General features: G+C 40.7%; 1 protein-coding gene across 1 annotated transcript in view; it reads left to right on the forward strand.

The window, feature by feature from the left end:
- The window catches only part of CPXM2 (carboxypeptidase X, M14 family member 2), a 75,723-nt gene that overhangs the window by 8,840 nt on the left and 49,925 nt on the right, over positions 1-16,958 (forward strand). The window contains exon 2 of the mRNA XM_064663584.1: positions 15,652-15,761. Coding sequence (XP_064519654.1) covers positions 15,652-15,761 — 110 coding nt within the window. The remainder of the gene's footprint in view (positions 1-15,651; positions 15,762-16,958) is intronic.

Genomic DNA, 16,958 nt, shown 5'->3' on the forward strand with positions numbered 1-16,958 from the left:
GGCAGATTATATGTCTTTTTGCTTCTTTCTGCTACACAGTGTATCTGCTTTGTAGTTATTAGCTACTGACATAGAAACTACTTTCAAAGTCAGTAATGAACATATCAATTGAGATTTTTTGGGGGGAGATGGTGGTGGTTAATTACTGACAGATCTTTTTTGTGGCTTTTTGCTTGTTTTTTTTTTTTTTTTTAATGAATTGCCAGACAGACTTTTTATATGAACTGTACATCAGCCTGGGGCTGCTTGGGAATTATTCAAGGCACCTGGCAATAGTGTTGTTCTCCTGTAATCAACAGGATTCCCAAAGAATCAACTCACAACACAACTCAGATCTTCACAAAGTTGATAGTAAAGAGTTACATGCATTTCTATAGTTATAAACTTCTAAAAATATAGAGTTTTGGAAGTGGTAAGGTCTTGTAATTGCCAACAGATTTCAACCTAAGGGAGAAGCTCCTGTCTTTAGAAATCCTTGTACATGGCAACAGATCTTCACCATCCAGAAAGAGACACTTCTGGAGATGTCAGGTTCAGGATTCACCTGTTCTACAATGGCACTCAGTTGGCTAAAGCACCAGAGTCCTGTATTGAGGTTTTCCTTTCTGTGGGACCTCAACAGCTCATCCAGACAATGGCTGATAGACCTTCCTAAATCTGAGTTTCCTGCTTAGATTTAGTGCTTCCTACAGATGATTTCTTCCTCACACTCCCATTTATCACAGATTTAGTAGTTCTCCTGTCATTTCCCTTCTTTTTGGCTCTTCATTTTTGGTCCTCCTGGCTGGGACCTAGAAGGGAAGCTGAGTGGGAAGCCCAAATGTCTCTGGTTTTCTTACAGAATTTTCTTTGCCTTGTGGAGAGGCTCAGGAGGTCTCTGGTCTCTGTTGTCCCCAGATTTGCCTTTTACCTGTTTCCTCGTGTGAACTTCAGGAAGCAAAACAGTCTCCCATTTCAAGGGAGTTGAGAGCACAGAGAGAGGCTGAGTATCCCTTTCCTTTAACACATCCAAGATTTATGGTGATGCCTGACCACATTAATCATCATGGTGTGCTGGGACACGGTGTTGTTTGCACTGGGAGCAAACTGAAAACCATCTTTCTCACTCTTTCCCAGAAATTAGAGTATTTTAATGTCCTCCTCTTCAGAGACACAGTGTTTTATGGTGACAGGTTTATAACTCCTCTTTATTTTCAGGGTTCTCCTGAAACATCTGTCAAATGAAGGGAAAAGTTCAAAGTCTCTTGGAAGAGCTGGTCTCAAACCTGGATGTAAACACTACCTACCTCCTGGTACAACCACCCCTTATGCCAGATTTGGATCTAACACTCTTTTTTTCCCCCAGATACTTTTCAATAGTGTGAAGAGTTTGCCCCATAAACAAGACAGAGGATCTCTGAACACAGAACCGGATCTCAAATCTTCCAAAATTTTTCACTGACTTAGAACAGAACCTTCATTTTCAACCAGTCTTTCATATGTGATTGCCTAAAGGTGGAACTTAATACTTCAGCCTTTGACAACATGATTTTTCTCCTTTTTTTCCCCCTTGATTGTTCACATATTGAGAAGAACTGTCAAAAGCTGGACTTGATCTTGGAGGTCTTTTCTTAATGATTCTGTGATTCTAAGCTACAGAAAGCAGTTATTTCAGAAACAGTTATATTTGTCATCACAAGCTGGATGGCAAATACCCTGCCCCAAAGGACAGACTAATTTTTACCCCAGTGAGTATTTAAACTGCACTGTCTTTACGCACTTTAAATTCCAAGCAAAGATTCCATCGAGAGCTCTGCCAAGAGTATGTCTGGGTGATATGGTCTACATACATGGCTGGAGGGAGGGCTGGAGTTTCCCGTGGTAAATTTGGAGTGGATTTGGATCTGCCCCAGGGTGCAGGTGACCCAGGAGCACAGGGACATGCCCCAGTGTTCAGTGCATGTCACTGGAGCTGGAGGTTTCCCCTCAGGTGAGGCAATAGCTCTGATACTGCTGGTGAAAAGAGAAGGCTGAGGAGAGGAAAGGAGAGGAGGAGTAGCCAGGACCAGTCATAGCCAGGGTCCAGCACACACCCCAGCTAAAACAAAGAGAAAAATACCTGTTTCAGGAAAAATACAGCTGTTTCAGCAGATATTTTGTTCCTGAGTTCCTCTGTTTACTCTCAGATCCCAGCAGAGATCTGCAGTCCAAAACTCCTGCAGGATCCTCAAATGAGTGTCTCACATCTAAGTTCGGTTTCTTTGCATCGGGTATTTCATTAGAGACCTGTGACAAAAAGGGCCCCCCAAAAAATCTTGTTTCCATCTTGGAGTGGAACAGAGGATTGGAGGATCCTATACAGAGACAGAAAGCTGTGAAGGTTCTTTCAAAGACCTTTGTAAATGCTAACCAAGCAAGCCCAGGTACTGCTGAAGCCAAGAGATGGATGAAATGCATGAACCTCAGAGAAGAAAAAGGATAAATTCCTCAGCTGCCAAACTTGCAAGGAGGAATGAGGGTTGAGGTATCTGGTCACTGAAATCACAAGGTATCACATCTGTTCTCTACCTGAAAGGTTGAACTCTTTATTCAAAAGAGAAGAAAATATGGTTGGTAATATACTCCTGATCCAATATTTCTACAACACTCCTGCTTATTGCTGAGGATCTGAAAACATTTTTAAAAAGAAAAAGTGATGTCTATTTGCAAGCAGTATTTCAACTCACAATGTACAAAGAGCAAAGCTCTCAACCAACTGAAATCATTCAGTGTTTTTTTAAACTATTAAATGAAAAAGAGTAGGTCTACTTCCTAAATAATCGAAATCCTGGTGGAGGTAGTAGCATGTGGGATACAAAATGCTGCAGACACGTCTGAATTGTTTCATATTGCAAAATATGCATTTGGGGTTTTTTGGTGCTTGAATGCAAGTCAGATGGCAGTCAGTGCAGAGCCCCTACATTCTTACAAGAGGAATAGAATGGGAAAGTTCTCAAAATACGATTAAAAAATGCTAGCAGGGAGTTATGCAGAAAAAAATGCCACAGAGCTCTTTGAAAAAGTGGAGAGAAAATAGCACAGAACTTTTCCTCTGCAAAGTTGTTCCATATTTCTGCTCATTAATCCTTAATCAGGTTTCTTTCCTCCCAATTAGCAAGTTGAAAAATGAGGAGTTTCGTGCTCAGGGAAGCTTCCCTTGGAGCTTTCCCAGTCCCATGGCTTTTCAAGTGCAGAATACCTATGCTTAGTTAATACTTTCACCTCCTGTGGGTGGAGGGAGGATGGGCTCCAAAGCAGCATTTGAGTTATAAATCCCAAATCATGACCTGCACTTTTCACATTAACACACTGATGTTTTGCAGTGGAGACAGGGACTCTCTTAGTGACAACACGGGCTGTTGCCAGCACAACACTTTTCTCCAGGGAAAGGATGCCAAACTCGCTGAGCAACTGGTAAAAATCAGTGTTTATCTGAATGCCCTCCTGAGCATTCCTCCTTGGGTCCACAGGCTGGGAAATGCACTGCCCTCAGTTTGGATTTTTGGGCTCTCAGCCTTGAGAAAGCAGACAATTTTAAACTCGCTAATAACTCACATTCCAGCTCCCTGGAAGCTTCTGACACACTTTGCTTTGAACCAGTGAAGCCTCCAACGTGCTAAATGTGGAGCCTGTGATTGTGAGTCTTTGCTGGACCACGGCTGAATTGTTAAACAAAGCAGAAAAGATGGTTAGACAGAATGAATTTTGGGAATCTTTTGCAGGCTACAAAAAACTGCAAGGGAGCTGGAATAGGGAGAAAGGAGCTCTGAACACTCGGTCATTTGGGTTGGAGAGGTGCCCACCCTCAGAGATATTAGTCTGAACCTTGCTTGAACTGCTTTGTAGCTCCTTTGCTCTGTAGCATGGAGCTGGAACCTCACAACAACTTCCCTGCTGGAGCTCCAGTCCTTCCCTACAATCCACTCAGAGGTACCAAGAGCTATGTCTTGCTGACACTATTCACAGCATTTCTCTTTCTGCAGGCAGGAAGCTCAGAGGCTTGTGAAAATGCTGAGTCCTCAAAAATTTAAAAGGTAATAACTAAGCTTGTTAATCCACAGAATTCTGGTGCTTGCTTGAGCTTGAGGCACGTTTTAATGTATTTATTTAGTTATTTCCCTCAGCTGACTCTTCCATGATTAGTTTGAAGGCAGGTAGAGAGGTGGAGGAAGAACAGAAGGATCTGGTATGTGCAAAGTGCCACCTTCACAATGGACACACGAAAGCTAAAAAGTCATCTGGGAGCTGAAATCCTTGAGAAGATGAGCTGAATCTCCTGGGAAGCACACCTGGTGAAATGTGGGAAAGGGGGAGCCTGGCTGCAGAGTGTGTTTTCTGAGCCCCTTAAAAATCATGCCTGTTTCTAAAATTACTTTAGGGAGTAACTGATTGCCTTTGCAAGCTGGGCTCTGTCCTTACAGTTCTTCATTAATGCCATATTTGCCAGTGAGATTCCTCTGCTGCCCTGGAGTTTATGTTCCCAAACGCCAGTCACAGACCTCTTCCCAAGGGAAACATCCCTCACACCCCCCTCCTGCATCCCAACAATCCCACTCATGTAGTCTTTTCTTTTTATTAACTTTTTTTTGACCATTTCTTGAAATTTTACTTCTTGTTGCTCTGAACTCTTAAATCCTCTGCTTTCAGGGGGCTTCTCAAAGGTGCAACAATTTTGACACAGTGGGTTTTAATGGAAAGAAGAAAGCTCTGCTATATGAGTTCCTAAAGCTTTTGCTTTTCTACTCCTCTGGATATATCTAAAGAACTTCTGGTTATTTTCTATGTGCACCTGGTCAATTTTTTATCCCTCTACTGAAACAGTTTTCCACTGTTTGGGACTTAAAATGTATAAGCCACTTCTGACATTTATTACTGTCTTAGAGCTGTGCATCTAAGAATTCACAGCCTGTCAAATGAATAATTATGTCAAATAAAAAAAGAATAATCAGGTAAAAAGCAAAAAACCCAAGCAAACTTACTTTTTCTTTCACTCTGCTCTAGAAAACACAAACTGATTCTTTTCTTAGTGTTGGGAAGGAGCACAGAGTTTGAGTTCAGGTTAATTGTAACCACACAACTTTCTTCTGAAATCATTGTCTGAGCAACAACTCCAGGCACTATGATGACTTCTACGCCTTATGAGAAGTGTTTGGGTTTATTCTTCTTATCATTTCAGATGAAATAATAACAACAGATGTGATGTTTGGAAAAAAGAAAATAAAAATTGTATAAATGTCTAAACTCCCTGCTGGAGCAGACACACCAGGTCTCCATAAAACTCAGACTTACACGTTATAAAAGGTTTCAAACCCAAGTTGGATTGGTTTTAGGAATTTCCTGTCACAGGCTCTCTATATAGGTCGAGTATTTATCCCAGATGTGCAACCTGGAGGAAGGCTTGGAGCAACTGAGACCAGGCTGTGCAGGGTGAGGGCTCAGAAACCAACCCTGAGCCTTGAGCAGTCCCTCCCACCACCTCAGCAATGCCCCTCACACTGGGAGCACAGCTGCTGCTGCTGGAGAAGGAGGGATAGTTATTCCAAGGGGGACAAGCCCAGGTGGGTGTGGGGTGGGATGGTTGGCTTGGCAATAACCTGCTTAAGGGGTCAGCCCATCTTTGAGGGTCTTCTTGTTTGTGCATGGAGGAAAATTTTAATGGTGCTGCTGACGAGCAGCACGTTATTTGGGAAGATTTAAAATGGTCAAGGATGTGTTTTTCACAAGGCAGAAGAGGAGGGCTGACTGTGGGAAAGATGATCCTGTAAAATTCACCCAGATCTCACTGCAGATACAAACTGCTCCTAGTCTATATTCTATTGGTAATTGAATATTTTTAGTTTTAACCATAAAAAAATGAAAGATGACATTTCAACTGTCAGCTAAAATGACTAATGAGTCTCTGCTGCCTAAAGGCACAGCTCACACTACTTCATCATCCAGGCTCTGAAGTTTTCTGGCTCCCATCAGGAGCTAAGTCAGAAAGCTTAACTGGTAGAAAACAGCCTACTATGAAACCTAAAACTGAAGAGCCAAGTGATTGTATCTCCATCAGTGATTTGCTTGTGTTAGTCTTTGGACTGCCTCACCAGAGGAAGCTGATGCATCTGTTGCAGTGTCATTTTCAGCGTGTTTTCTGCCTTATTGAGGAGTGAAAAAACATAGTTTGGTCTATACTAGAGCTTAACTTGATTAAAACTGAAATAACATTAAGTAGTACTGATTGGGAAGTGGCTGATTTCAGTCTTTCTCAAGTGTAAATTTAGTACTTGTGAGTGGAAGTAAGTGTAGTAGTGGGGATAAAGTGTAATGGCTCATCACTACTAATGAGAACTTTACAGTTTCCCAAGCTTTTCCTGCTCGATGTGTGTGGGCTTCATGTATGTCCTTGGGAGAGTGAGAAGGTGAAAACTGGGTGATATCATAGTAGTGATGTCTATTTTAGTGAAATTAGGTGTTTTTGGAGAACTGCTGAAGGTGTTCATGTGTGTTTCACCTTTAGATCTACTAAAACCCAGGTGTTCAATTCTGATCCTCATGGTGGAGAATATACACCCCTTTCCTATGTCCTGCCACTTGGATATTTCCTTTGTTCCACCTGGGATCCATCTTTTGCTCCAAAAACATGGCTGTGCTGCAAGATCCTCAGAGCTGGCAGAATTCTTGGGAAATGTACATTTCCAGGGCCAGAAGTCATGGATATTTTCCAGTTTATTTATGTTAAAGGAGTTTCGTGTCACTCTGTACAACTGCCTAGTGAACGTGCTATACCAACTATGGATATATTTACTGCTGTATAAAATTCCTACTGCAGCCTTTCATTGAGGGGGAGGGAAATAATTCCACTATAAGGCAGTTTTATACCCATATGACTTTCTTTCTATATTTATACTATTTTTGGTAAAATACAGTCAAATGGAATTGCTAACGTGGTCAAACTTCAGCATTTTTAGGATGTCTCTTTTATTGACCTGGGATTGTATCTTAAGATTGTAGCTATTTTCTGTCTTGGTTTTGTACTTGTTAATGGTATTTCAAGTTTCAGTGTTTATTTTTGATGGCTACACTTAATGTTCAGTGTAAAATCTTTAATCTTGCTGTACACCTCAGTGATTTGACATTTTAAGCTATTTCTAGCATGAAGATGTGTTTTTAATGGTAATTTTAGTCCTACACCCAGCCATTGTGCAAGTGGTCTGTCTCAGTTCTTTTCTCTATTGTTTGGCTAAGTCTGTTTGTTTGGCTCTGGAAAAAAGAGGATGGTTCTCATTTTTGATGGCTGTACTCAGTTTTGTGGCTTTAGCTGGAATTACAGTAAGTCTTCTCCCTGCGCTTCAGAAAAACATCAGAGGAGACATTTTAAAATTAATAGCACAGAATTCAGCCTTAGTCAAAGCTCATAATGAAAAGTTAAGAATTCATATGATATTTTCCAGGCTGGATATTTTTGGCCATTAAAGGTATTGACATGTCTTCTATAGAGTGACTAAATACACATATTCCTCTGTAGAGAAAGTGGAGGACTTTTCAGGTGTGAGAGGGTACCTTGTGCCATGAGCAACTGGAATCTACTCCTAGGCTATGCCTGGAGTGATGTTTAATGCCTCTGTGTGCTGATGGATGCAGCTTGTCCTCTCATCATCTCATAGAATCATAAAATCATGGAATGGTTTGGACTGGAAGGGAACTTAAAGCTTACATAGTTCCAAACACCTACCATGGGCAAGGATACCTCCCACTAGCCCAGGTTGCTCCAAGTCCTGTCCAACCTGGCCTTGGACACTTCCAGAGATGGGCCTGGACACCATGACCAGGTTTGCAATATGATTCCCACCATTGTCCTTTCCCATGAAAGGGCATCAAGGTCATGTTCCCATGGGCAGTGAGGGAGAACATCTGGGTTCTTGTCTTTACCTGCCTTTCTCTTCTCCTAAAAAGACATTGGGAAAGAGAGATGAAACCAGTTTAAGACATGGAATAGCTATGGGCAGTGTTTCCATGCCTACCCAGCTCTCCACCTGGAGGAGGCTGCAATCTGCAGGCAGGTAAGGGAGCAGAAGGACCCTTGGAGCAGAAGGACCCCGGGCAACCAGAAGCAGAGCCACAAGTTGACTTTGTGCATGTGGGATCAGGCTCCTGCATTGTCCCTGTCACAGATCCCATCACCTCCTCAGCAGGCTGTGCAGTGGCAGCAGGAGGCAGCTCAGAGAAAGCATGTGGTATCTGGAGTTTAGATGATCCTCAAGTCTGAAGACTTGGCCAGAAAACTCCAAGAGAACAGGCTCTCTGGAAATTCCTCCTCCCAGCTGTGCCAGGAATAATAGAGGCTCTTCCTGCTAGTTTTGTTGCATCTGGAGCCAGCCACAACCTTTTGTGAGAGAGCAAAAGTATGAAAAGCAATGAAAGAAAATTAAAAAGTGTGCTTTCTGAATCTCAGAAACGTTTGGTTTCATGTCAGACCTCACCTAAAGGATAAAGATATTTTTTTTAATTTATTCTTTACTTGCTTTCAATTGCTGAATTTTCCCTCAATCTTGGAAGCAGGTCAGGAGCACTTTTACCCTCGTATAAGAATCTGTGCCCTGCAACATTTGAAGTAACTTCTGTGCCCAGTCCTGCCAGCTGGTCCACAGTGCTTTGGTGGCATAAAGAAAGGATGGAATTGTTCAGTGTCTTTGCACCATGGGAGAGGTCTGTGTGTCCCTGGCAAAAGGCATATCTGGTTATGAAAATGAGCTCTGAGATATCAAATGTGTAACATTTGTGGAAGCCTCACTCAAGGTTTGCTCTCCTCTTCAGCCCTTGAAAATGTCCCTCCTGATTTAAGGAGGCTTTGGGTCAGACCTCTGACAGAGTTGGGTTGTATGGCTCCTAACTTAAAGTTTGCTTTTTTTTTCTTTAAAAACCTTCAACAGCAATCATAAGTGAGTGTTGCAGAGTGATAAATATTGTCCTTCTGAGAGAAGTCCCCAGTGTCTTAAACCCCCAGTCAGTGTTTGTTGCTTGTCCTAGAAAAATATACAGACTGGGTGCAACATTAGCCAATAATTAAAGTGGTTTTAGGACAGGAAATTTTGGTTATCTCCTTAATTCTTTATTTGATCTTTGATCTGGAATTATAATTTAGTGTTTTAACTGCTGTACAGAGGATTTGTTGTAAGTGCACATTGCTTGCTTTGTTCTCTTAGTGCTCTGGGAATGGGCTTTTCAGAAAAAGCAAACACAAATAAAAGCAAAATATATGCGTTTTAGGAACTTTCACCTGCCTCAAGATGCTGCTTCAAATATTCTGAGGTGCATGGGGGCTGGTGGTCTGAATTCAGGCCAAAAAAGGAACTTATATGTATAACAACATTTTGGACGTGAACAAAGTCAGAAAACTGCTCAGACTGAAATCCATGGACCTGTTTTCAGGGAAAAGCTGGGCCCTAACAAGTATAGACTGTGACTCATGAACATCTGCGGAAATTTCACACTTCCACAATCACATTATCAAAAGCAAAATTTAGCTAGACCAAATTTACCCCCCCCAAATGTCCTTAGACTGTAAATATAAAAAATTATTTAGGCAACAGAGAACCTTCTTCTGTTTAACTCAGCCCCCACAAAGGCTGTCCATCACAGAAAAGCAATCAGAAAATATTTTGAGAGAGTTAAAGTTTAGCAGAAATAAGCTTTTATTGTTATTTCACCTTGCAGGTTCATTGCAGTATTAAAGTACTTTACATGACTCTGAGTAAAGTATTACTTTAACCACAGGAATTAGACTGCCAGAGTTTCCATTAAAAATTTCTGCTGTCAGAAGATGAATTACCAACCACACTTCTTGTAGGAAAAACTCTATATTTAGTTGTTGGGGCAAAATTTATGATATTGCCCTCATTAAGAATTTTTGTGCAAGTCCATAAAGACCTAAGAATAGTATAATGAGCATTAAAGTCTTCATTCCCACAAAATACACCCTTAGTTGTGTGCTTAATTTACCTATATCAGTAGCTGCACAGTTTTGTATCTTCTTTCTTAACTGCATGTTGAAGTGTTTTGCTTAAACAAGACCTAAATTCTGTATCTACCTTGGGATGGCCCAGAAAAAGAAACAAGGAATCCAAACCTAAATATAGATGGGATTTTGCCATGAGACACCTGACTACAAGGTATGTGTTCAGTCCCCAGAGAACAAGGGATGAGTCTATAGCCAAGTATGGCAGGCAAATGGGTTTACAGAAATAAAAAACTGGTATTAATTACAGTGATTTGTTGCTTCTAGAATTAGAAATAACATCCTAAAGCACATCACCATCCCTACTTCACTTCCAGCAGTGACAAATCACCTCCATTGCTGTAGGTACCTGCTGGCCACTGTCACCCTCTGATCTTGGGCAAACTCTGGCCACGCCAAGGCCAAGATGTGCAGTGTGGTTTTGACCCTCTAAACTGAACAGCATCATTTTTAGAGGCACTTAAGTGTATGTTGTTGCTGCTCATTGCAGTGGTAACTTGGGACTTGCTGCATTACTGAAAATCCTACTGGCAGTGCATGTTTTGATGGAAAATGCACCAATTAAAGAAATCACACTGGAAGGGTGATGAGGTTTTCATATCCCTCATAGTGATGTCCTTCTGTTGGCTTGGTGGTGCAAGCTCAGACCTCAAACACAAAATTACAGATACTGCAGCAACAAAAAATCCTGGCACTGAAACCATTCTTTGCATAGAAAAACTTCTGTGTTAACTCACCATCAGCACTGCCTTGAACTCCTCTTGTCTTCTCTAAAATCCTGTACCTCTGTAGTGTGACAGCCTTTCTCCCCTCTTTTGAGGGTATTTTAAATACATTTTTTTTGTATTTAAAAATGACAAAGCTCTTGGAGCTAAAACACATTGAAAATCATAAATGTGGTCAGGGAACATTCTGCCTCCAAACATCAAGGACTGTCAGGCTGCACAAGGCTGATACTTCTCCATTTCTAGATCTGAGTATCACTGTGCACGACGAGTTAGACAAGCACAAACTTGCAGGAATTGAAAATGATTCTAGGTACGGCTCTTAAAAATATAAATGAAGAGAAACATGATGCTTCTCTCTTTCTTTCCATTTGAAAAACTGCATGTACTCCTAAATTGGTGGAAAAGAGTCTTTAAATAAAACAATCGTTTGTCTGCTTTGCCTCCAGAAGATGAGGACAGAACGATTTCCTAAATGCATCTTTATTAGATACAAGATCTATAAAGGCAGTCTGGGCTTATCTGGCAACCTTTATTTAGACTAAAAGGGAATAAAATAAATGAATAATTTAGGCAATAAAGATGAAGGCAAGTGCTTTCCATGTCCTGCTTGTCCATATATCTCCTACTAGTGGAACTGCTATGTTTCTAAGGATGCCTGCTAATACAATTGCATCATTCAGAGCAGTTAAAGAGAAGCAAGCTGGCTCTGCAGAAGGGGCTTTTTTTGACCAGAGGTTCAGTAGAGGATGCTGCATCAGTAGGACACAGCCACCATGAGGATGAAACAGCTTCCAAATACCCTCACACATGCTGAGATTGCAGGCTGAGCTGACAATGGCTCAGCAGCATCTTCAGGTGGTGCTCTCACTATAGGCAAGCCTAAATTACCAGTGGTAAATTCAGATTTCAAGAGATGAGGTTGTGACTAAAGTAATTCCTAAGTGTTTCCTCCTGCTGATTTTAAGGAACAGGTGTGGATGTACCAGAAATGCTTTGCTGCCCTCAGGCACAACCATCTGACTGAATAGGAGAAACATAATTAAAAATAATGGACACTGAGATATGGCCATTTAGCATCTCTATTAGGAAAGCTGTTTTGAAATGGAAACCTCACAAGAACACACTGCAAGGTACAAATGTTATTAAGTCTGAATCCAAGTCCCGTTTATTTTTACATCTTGGAATCAATTACTTTGATCCAGACATCTTATTAATGGCTTGTTTCTAAAGTGAATACCTATCCATGGTTGCAAATCGTATACAAAATTATGGTTGGATATGGGCTATGAAGAGAGAAATGTCCATAACTCAGCCTCTTCCCTGCATGTACAGGTTTATTGCTTGTTTTTCAGTTTCTCTAAAACACCAGTGCTCTAGGTCTATTTTATTAATAAGTTATGTTCATATTATATGTATCTCAATGTCTTTCAAAGCCACAGTGGAATTTCCTGAATTTTCTAATGATTAATTTTGCAGCCAGTTAAAGAAGCAACCCAATAACTTGGTCATTTCCAGTTGAAGCTGTAAGGGCTGAACTGCTCTGATTATTCTTGCTGTCCAATTTCTGTAGCATCCCCAAGGTTTTTTCAAACTAGCATGGAGAATACAAAATCATTAAGACAGTCTTATTGATCAGGTGGCAATTTTCATTGTTATATGGAAGATTTCTTCAAGATAAATAAACTATATGAAAGCAATACTTTAAAAAGCACAGTTCTTTATGAATGCCATAAATCAGTTTCTTTTCCCATATGTTTTTCAAAACAAGGTTGTCCTGATTATCTCCAGTAGCTTTAAGAAGTAGGGGACACATACCCCAACAAAATAATTTATCTGAAATTAAATTCACGGTATGACTCAGGAATTTTTTTTTTTCAGTAAGGAAATGGCAACTTTAGGTGGATTTTGTTGTATTTTTATAAGTAAATTGGAGTTAAACAGAAGAGGCCATACTGAAAAGTTTGTTCCCACCATCTGTGTACATGACAGATTGCTGGTTTTGTCTACATGCTCCTCTTTTCATCCCTTTATTGACGTTGGAATTCGTATGCATTTGGAAAACATTGATGTTCCTAAAGTGTTAATATTCAAATTTTATGGTTAGAAATAGAAGACATAATTTTATTTAAAAGCAAAATCAAAGGTCTTATCTTGTGGAAAACTGCACAAATTCCATACATCAAAGCTGCTGCAGACAATAGGCTTGATAACTCCAAGAATATAATCCCTGTGCAGAGCTGCACAGATGGAAACATCTCAAGGTCAGTGGTCTTGTAAGGAGAGTCCTGCTGCTCTGCACCAGGGTTTGGGATGATCCCTGGAGAAAGAGGAGCCAACTGTGGCAGAAATTATTTTCATTAATTTCCAGTCAAACATTGGAGCAAAATATTTGGATTTTTCTCACCAAGGTAAAAGAAAAAGAATCTTTATGTGATTTGGTAAGTCAATGGTGGCACAGCTTAAGGTCTAGTTCACCTTCAGAGAAAGCAAGTTAGGTGTTCTCCTACTAATTTATAAGGATAAAAAATAAATTCCTGGATACTGTGTTGAATTGATGGTAAAGATCCTGAAGATTTCACATGAAATATTGTAAGGCTTGAGCACATTGGGAAAGCACAATGGATTGTGAACAACCTATTGCAGAGTTTTCATTGGAGGTATCTGTCCTGCCTGTTGTAGTCCCTGCCTGCTCATACAAGCCTTATCTTCTTTCCATTGACAACTCCTGCTAAATTGAGCATTTCATAATATTGGCCTGTTAATCTGATGCCTTCACAGGCAACACAAGTAATTCATCCTTGAAAACTAAAGAGCAGTGAAGCGCTGTTATCTGAAATCCATATGAATATTTTTGGGCGTATTATTAGGCTCCAGTTTCTCTTGAAACAGAGATAATAAACATCAAAATATGCAGAGAATTTTTTTTAGCCTGTAAATACCCATTCAAATCCACAGCAAGCCCTAGAATATTGCAGCTTTACAGTAAATTAATAACATTTCAGTTGGAATAAAACCAAACCTGCTTCTTGTACCTACACTGGCAGGTGCATGGCAGTGCAGGTGACCTCAGCCAGGCTTGACAGGCAGCTGCCAGGCTCAAAAATAGTGCATTTCCTACAGATTTCATGAAAATAGGTCTCTGCACAGCATGATCCTACGGAGCAGGGATGTGCTGGCTGCACCTGGGGCAGCTCCATAAGCCTTTGCTGCAGTTTGAGAGGAGAGAATGGGCTGTGAAATACAATGTGGAAGAGCCTTTTATTTTATAACTCCCAGCAGTACCTGTAGATTGCCCCTTAGCTTTGTTAGGTGCAGCATAAAGATTCTGTTAAATGATGTTTTATGAACTGAGCATCTAAAGGCAGCTTGCTTTTCTTTTCAGCTCAGACCTGGCATGGATAGTTCTGGGTAATTTTGGAGTGTCAGCTGTTCACAGAGGAAAATACACCAAAGTGCAAAAGCATTCTCAGGGTTACACCATGAGATTGATTGCCAAACCTGTCTCGAGGACTGAACTTGTTTAAGAGAGGCAGGCAGCTCCCAACTATGTTATTTACTCCCAGCAGAGAACTTTCAGAGCCTGAGCCTTGTTCCAGTCAGAATATGATGAAAGATGAAACACTCTATAAGGAAATGCAATTAAAACAATCAGCCAATGAAACCAAAATCCTCCCAGCTATTCCTTCCTCTGGCTTTCCTTATACATCCTGTCTCTTTTCTGTTTTGGATAATTAAATTGAAAGCTCTTTGAAATGAGGAGCTGTCTATATTTTGTCTCTTATGTAATACCAAGATCACTGTTGGTACTTTAGAAAATACATTATTTTTTAGCATTTGTCTTTACTGCCTCTAATGGAGACATTTGACCCTGGATTTGTGCAGGAACTTTCCTAAGGATGAACAAGGAAACAACAGTGTGAATTGACAGCACATAATATTTTTCCTGAGGGTTTTTAATTTGTTGTGAACTAAGGAGGAGCATAGGAAATCTCATATGTCTTGCCAATTTGGGCATAATAATGCAAAACTGCACCTGAAAGTTAGACACAGCCAGGATGAGGTTGTCAGGAACCTTCTCCAGCCCTGGCACAGCTGTCCAGGGCAGTGGTGGAGCCTCCATCCCTGAAGGGATTTAAAAGCTGTGTGGATGTGACACTTGGGGACGTGGGTTAGTGGTGGTGCTGGGTTAATATTTGGACTCAATGATCTTAGAGAGCTTTTCCAAAATAAGGATTCTGTGAACTGTGGTAGCCTCACGACATTTTGGTGATTGATTAAAAATATATAGGTGGGATATATGGCACCTGCTTTTCTTTCTTCAAGGCTTTGCAGAATTTAGGGCTTAGAGAGATGCCCACTTATTTAAAAATTACTCTCTCTCTGCTTAGTCACCACCTCTGCCAAGCTCAGCTCTCCAGCCTCCCAGACCTCTGTAACAGATGCTATTGTGCAACAGGAGGGACTGTGATTGAAGTTCCCAGAACAGATTTTAATTAGAAACATAACTTCATACAGTAGCTTGGAATGAGCACAGGGAAAGGGGGAAAAAAAATCAAACTGAGTGTTGCAAAAGAAAATACCAAAAGGAAAAATAAAAACGCATTTTAGTGGTGTTTTGTAGTGAAAAGCACTTGGTAGGGAATACTGTGCATATCTGTGAAAAATTGAAGCACACAGCAAGCAGTAATAATTATCTGAGACCCTCAAAATGGTGTAGATCTGCGTTGCCTCATGGATTTTCTGAGAGCTGCCATTTCTCATGGACCTCTGTGAGGTGCTCGTTCATCCCGGTGAGGAGCCCAGCCAGCTTGGCACTGCTGAGATCCAGAAACTTTGAACACTTGTTTGTCTGGTGTTGGGGTTTGTTCTTCTGCTTAATTAAAATTTAACCGATCTTTTGTTTTGTAGATTGCCCTCCACTTGGTCTAGAGACATTAAAAATTACTGACTTCCAGCTCCATGCCTCCACAGCGAAGCGCTACGGCCTGGGGGCCCACAGAGGAAGGCTCAATATTCAGGTAACATCCATTTTTCTCCTAAGTGGGAGAATGGCTTCAGGTTGTTCTGCTGTATAAAGAGAACCAGTGGATAGTTATTGGTTCTGACTGCTTTGTCAGCTCATGTAATTCAAATGAAGGGGAAACACTGGAATTATAGGAGTGAGTGAGGTTGATGGATAACCTTTAAATTCGTGGGCGAGTCAGAAAAATCTCCAAACTTACTGTGCAAATCCAAACAGACCTCTGTGAGCAAGCAAAGGTGGAAGCAGCTCCCTTCCCAGCTATAGAAAATCATCCCAGCTACCTTAACAATCAGCCTGGAAGGAAGATCACACAGCAAGGTGCTTTTTTGCTTGTAGTTAATGACAATGCTTAATTGAAAGTGTGGTTTGAAGTGAAGTCCTTTCCCTAAGGCAGTTTTGCAGTGATTATGCTACCTAAAAATACTTCAGTTCAGAAGCCTCCAGCATACAATGTTGTTTAGTTTCTTTTATTTCATGTTAAAGATGTGTTTAGGTGTCTTGCAGGACCCAATTCCATTTTCCCATGTCTTATGTTTCTGTTTTCCACTTGATTAGTGCTGTTACTTGAATTACAGTCTCTCCCAGACTAAAAATGTTATGTTGCATAATAAAGTACAGCATTAAAGTCATAAACAGGATATTAGCACCAAGCCAACAGTGAAAAATCTCTAAAGTTTATTTAATTTATTTGTTATCTCTTATTGTTATACCTTATGTTTGATTTTTTTTTTTCCTCCAGCTGAAGGTGCTTGCTAATTAGGGAACTAGGACTGGAACTAGGAGTGGCAGGAGGCCAGCACAGACATGGGAAGGGGCTTTTCCTTTCCCAGCCCCTGTGCAGGTACAGTGGGTTGTGTGCAGCGTGAGGTCTCACCTGCAGCCTTCATACTTAATGTCTTCTGAGATCCCAGTGAGATAGTTTGCTTCTTTACTTCATATTCTCTGCTGAAAATGAAACCCTCACAAACACAAAAATGGTGTGCAGATGATATTCAGATGGGTTCTAGAGGAATGCTTAGTTATTTTATTACAGTTTTGTTTATCTAGTGGCATGAGACCAAGGACTGTGGTGTAAACCTCTGAATTCCATGTTGGTTGTGGTTGCTTATTTTTCATGCTGGTGTTAAAGTTTGATTTATTTAAATACAAGGATGACCATACTTGTTTAGACCAGGGGTCCATCATCACCGGT

Source organism: Pseudopipra pipra, chromosome 8 (genome assembly GCF_036250125.1).
Source record: "Pseudopipra pipra isolate bDixPip1 chromosome 8, bDixPip1.hap1, whole genome shotgun sequence".
Lineage (NCBI taxonomy): Eukaryota > Metazoa > Chordata > Aves > Passeriformes > Pipridae > Pseudopipra > Pseudopipra pipra.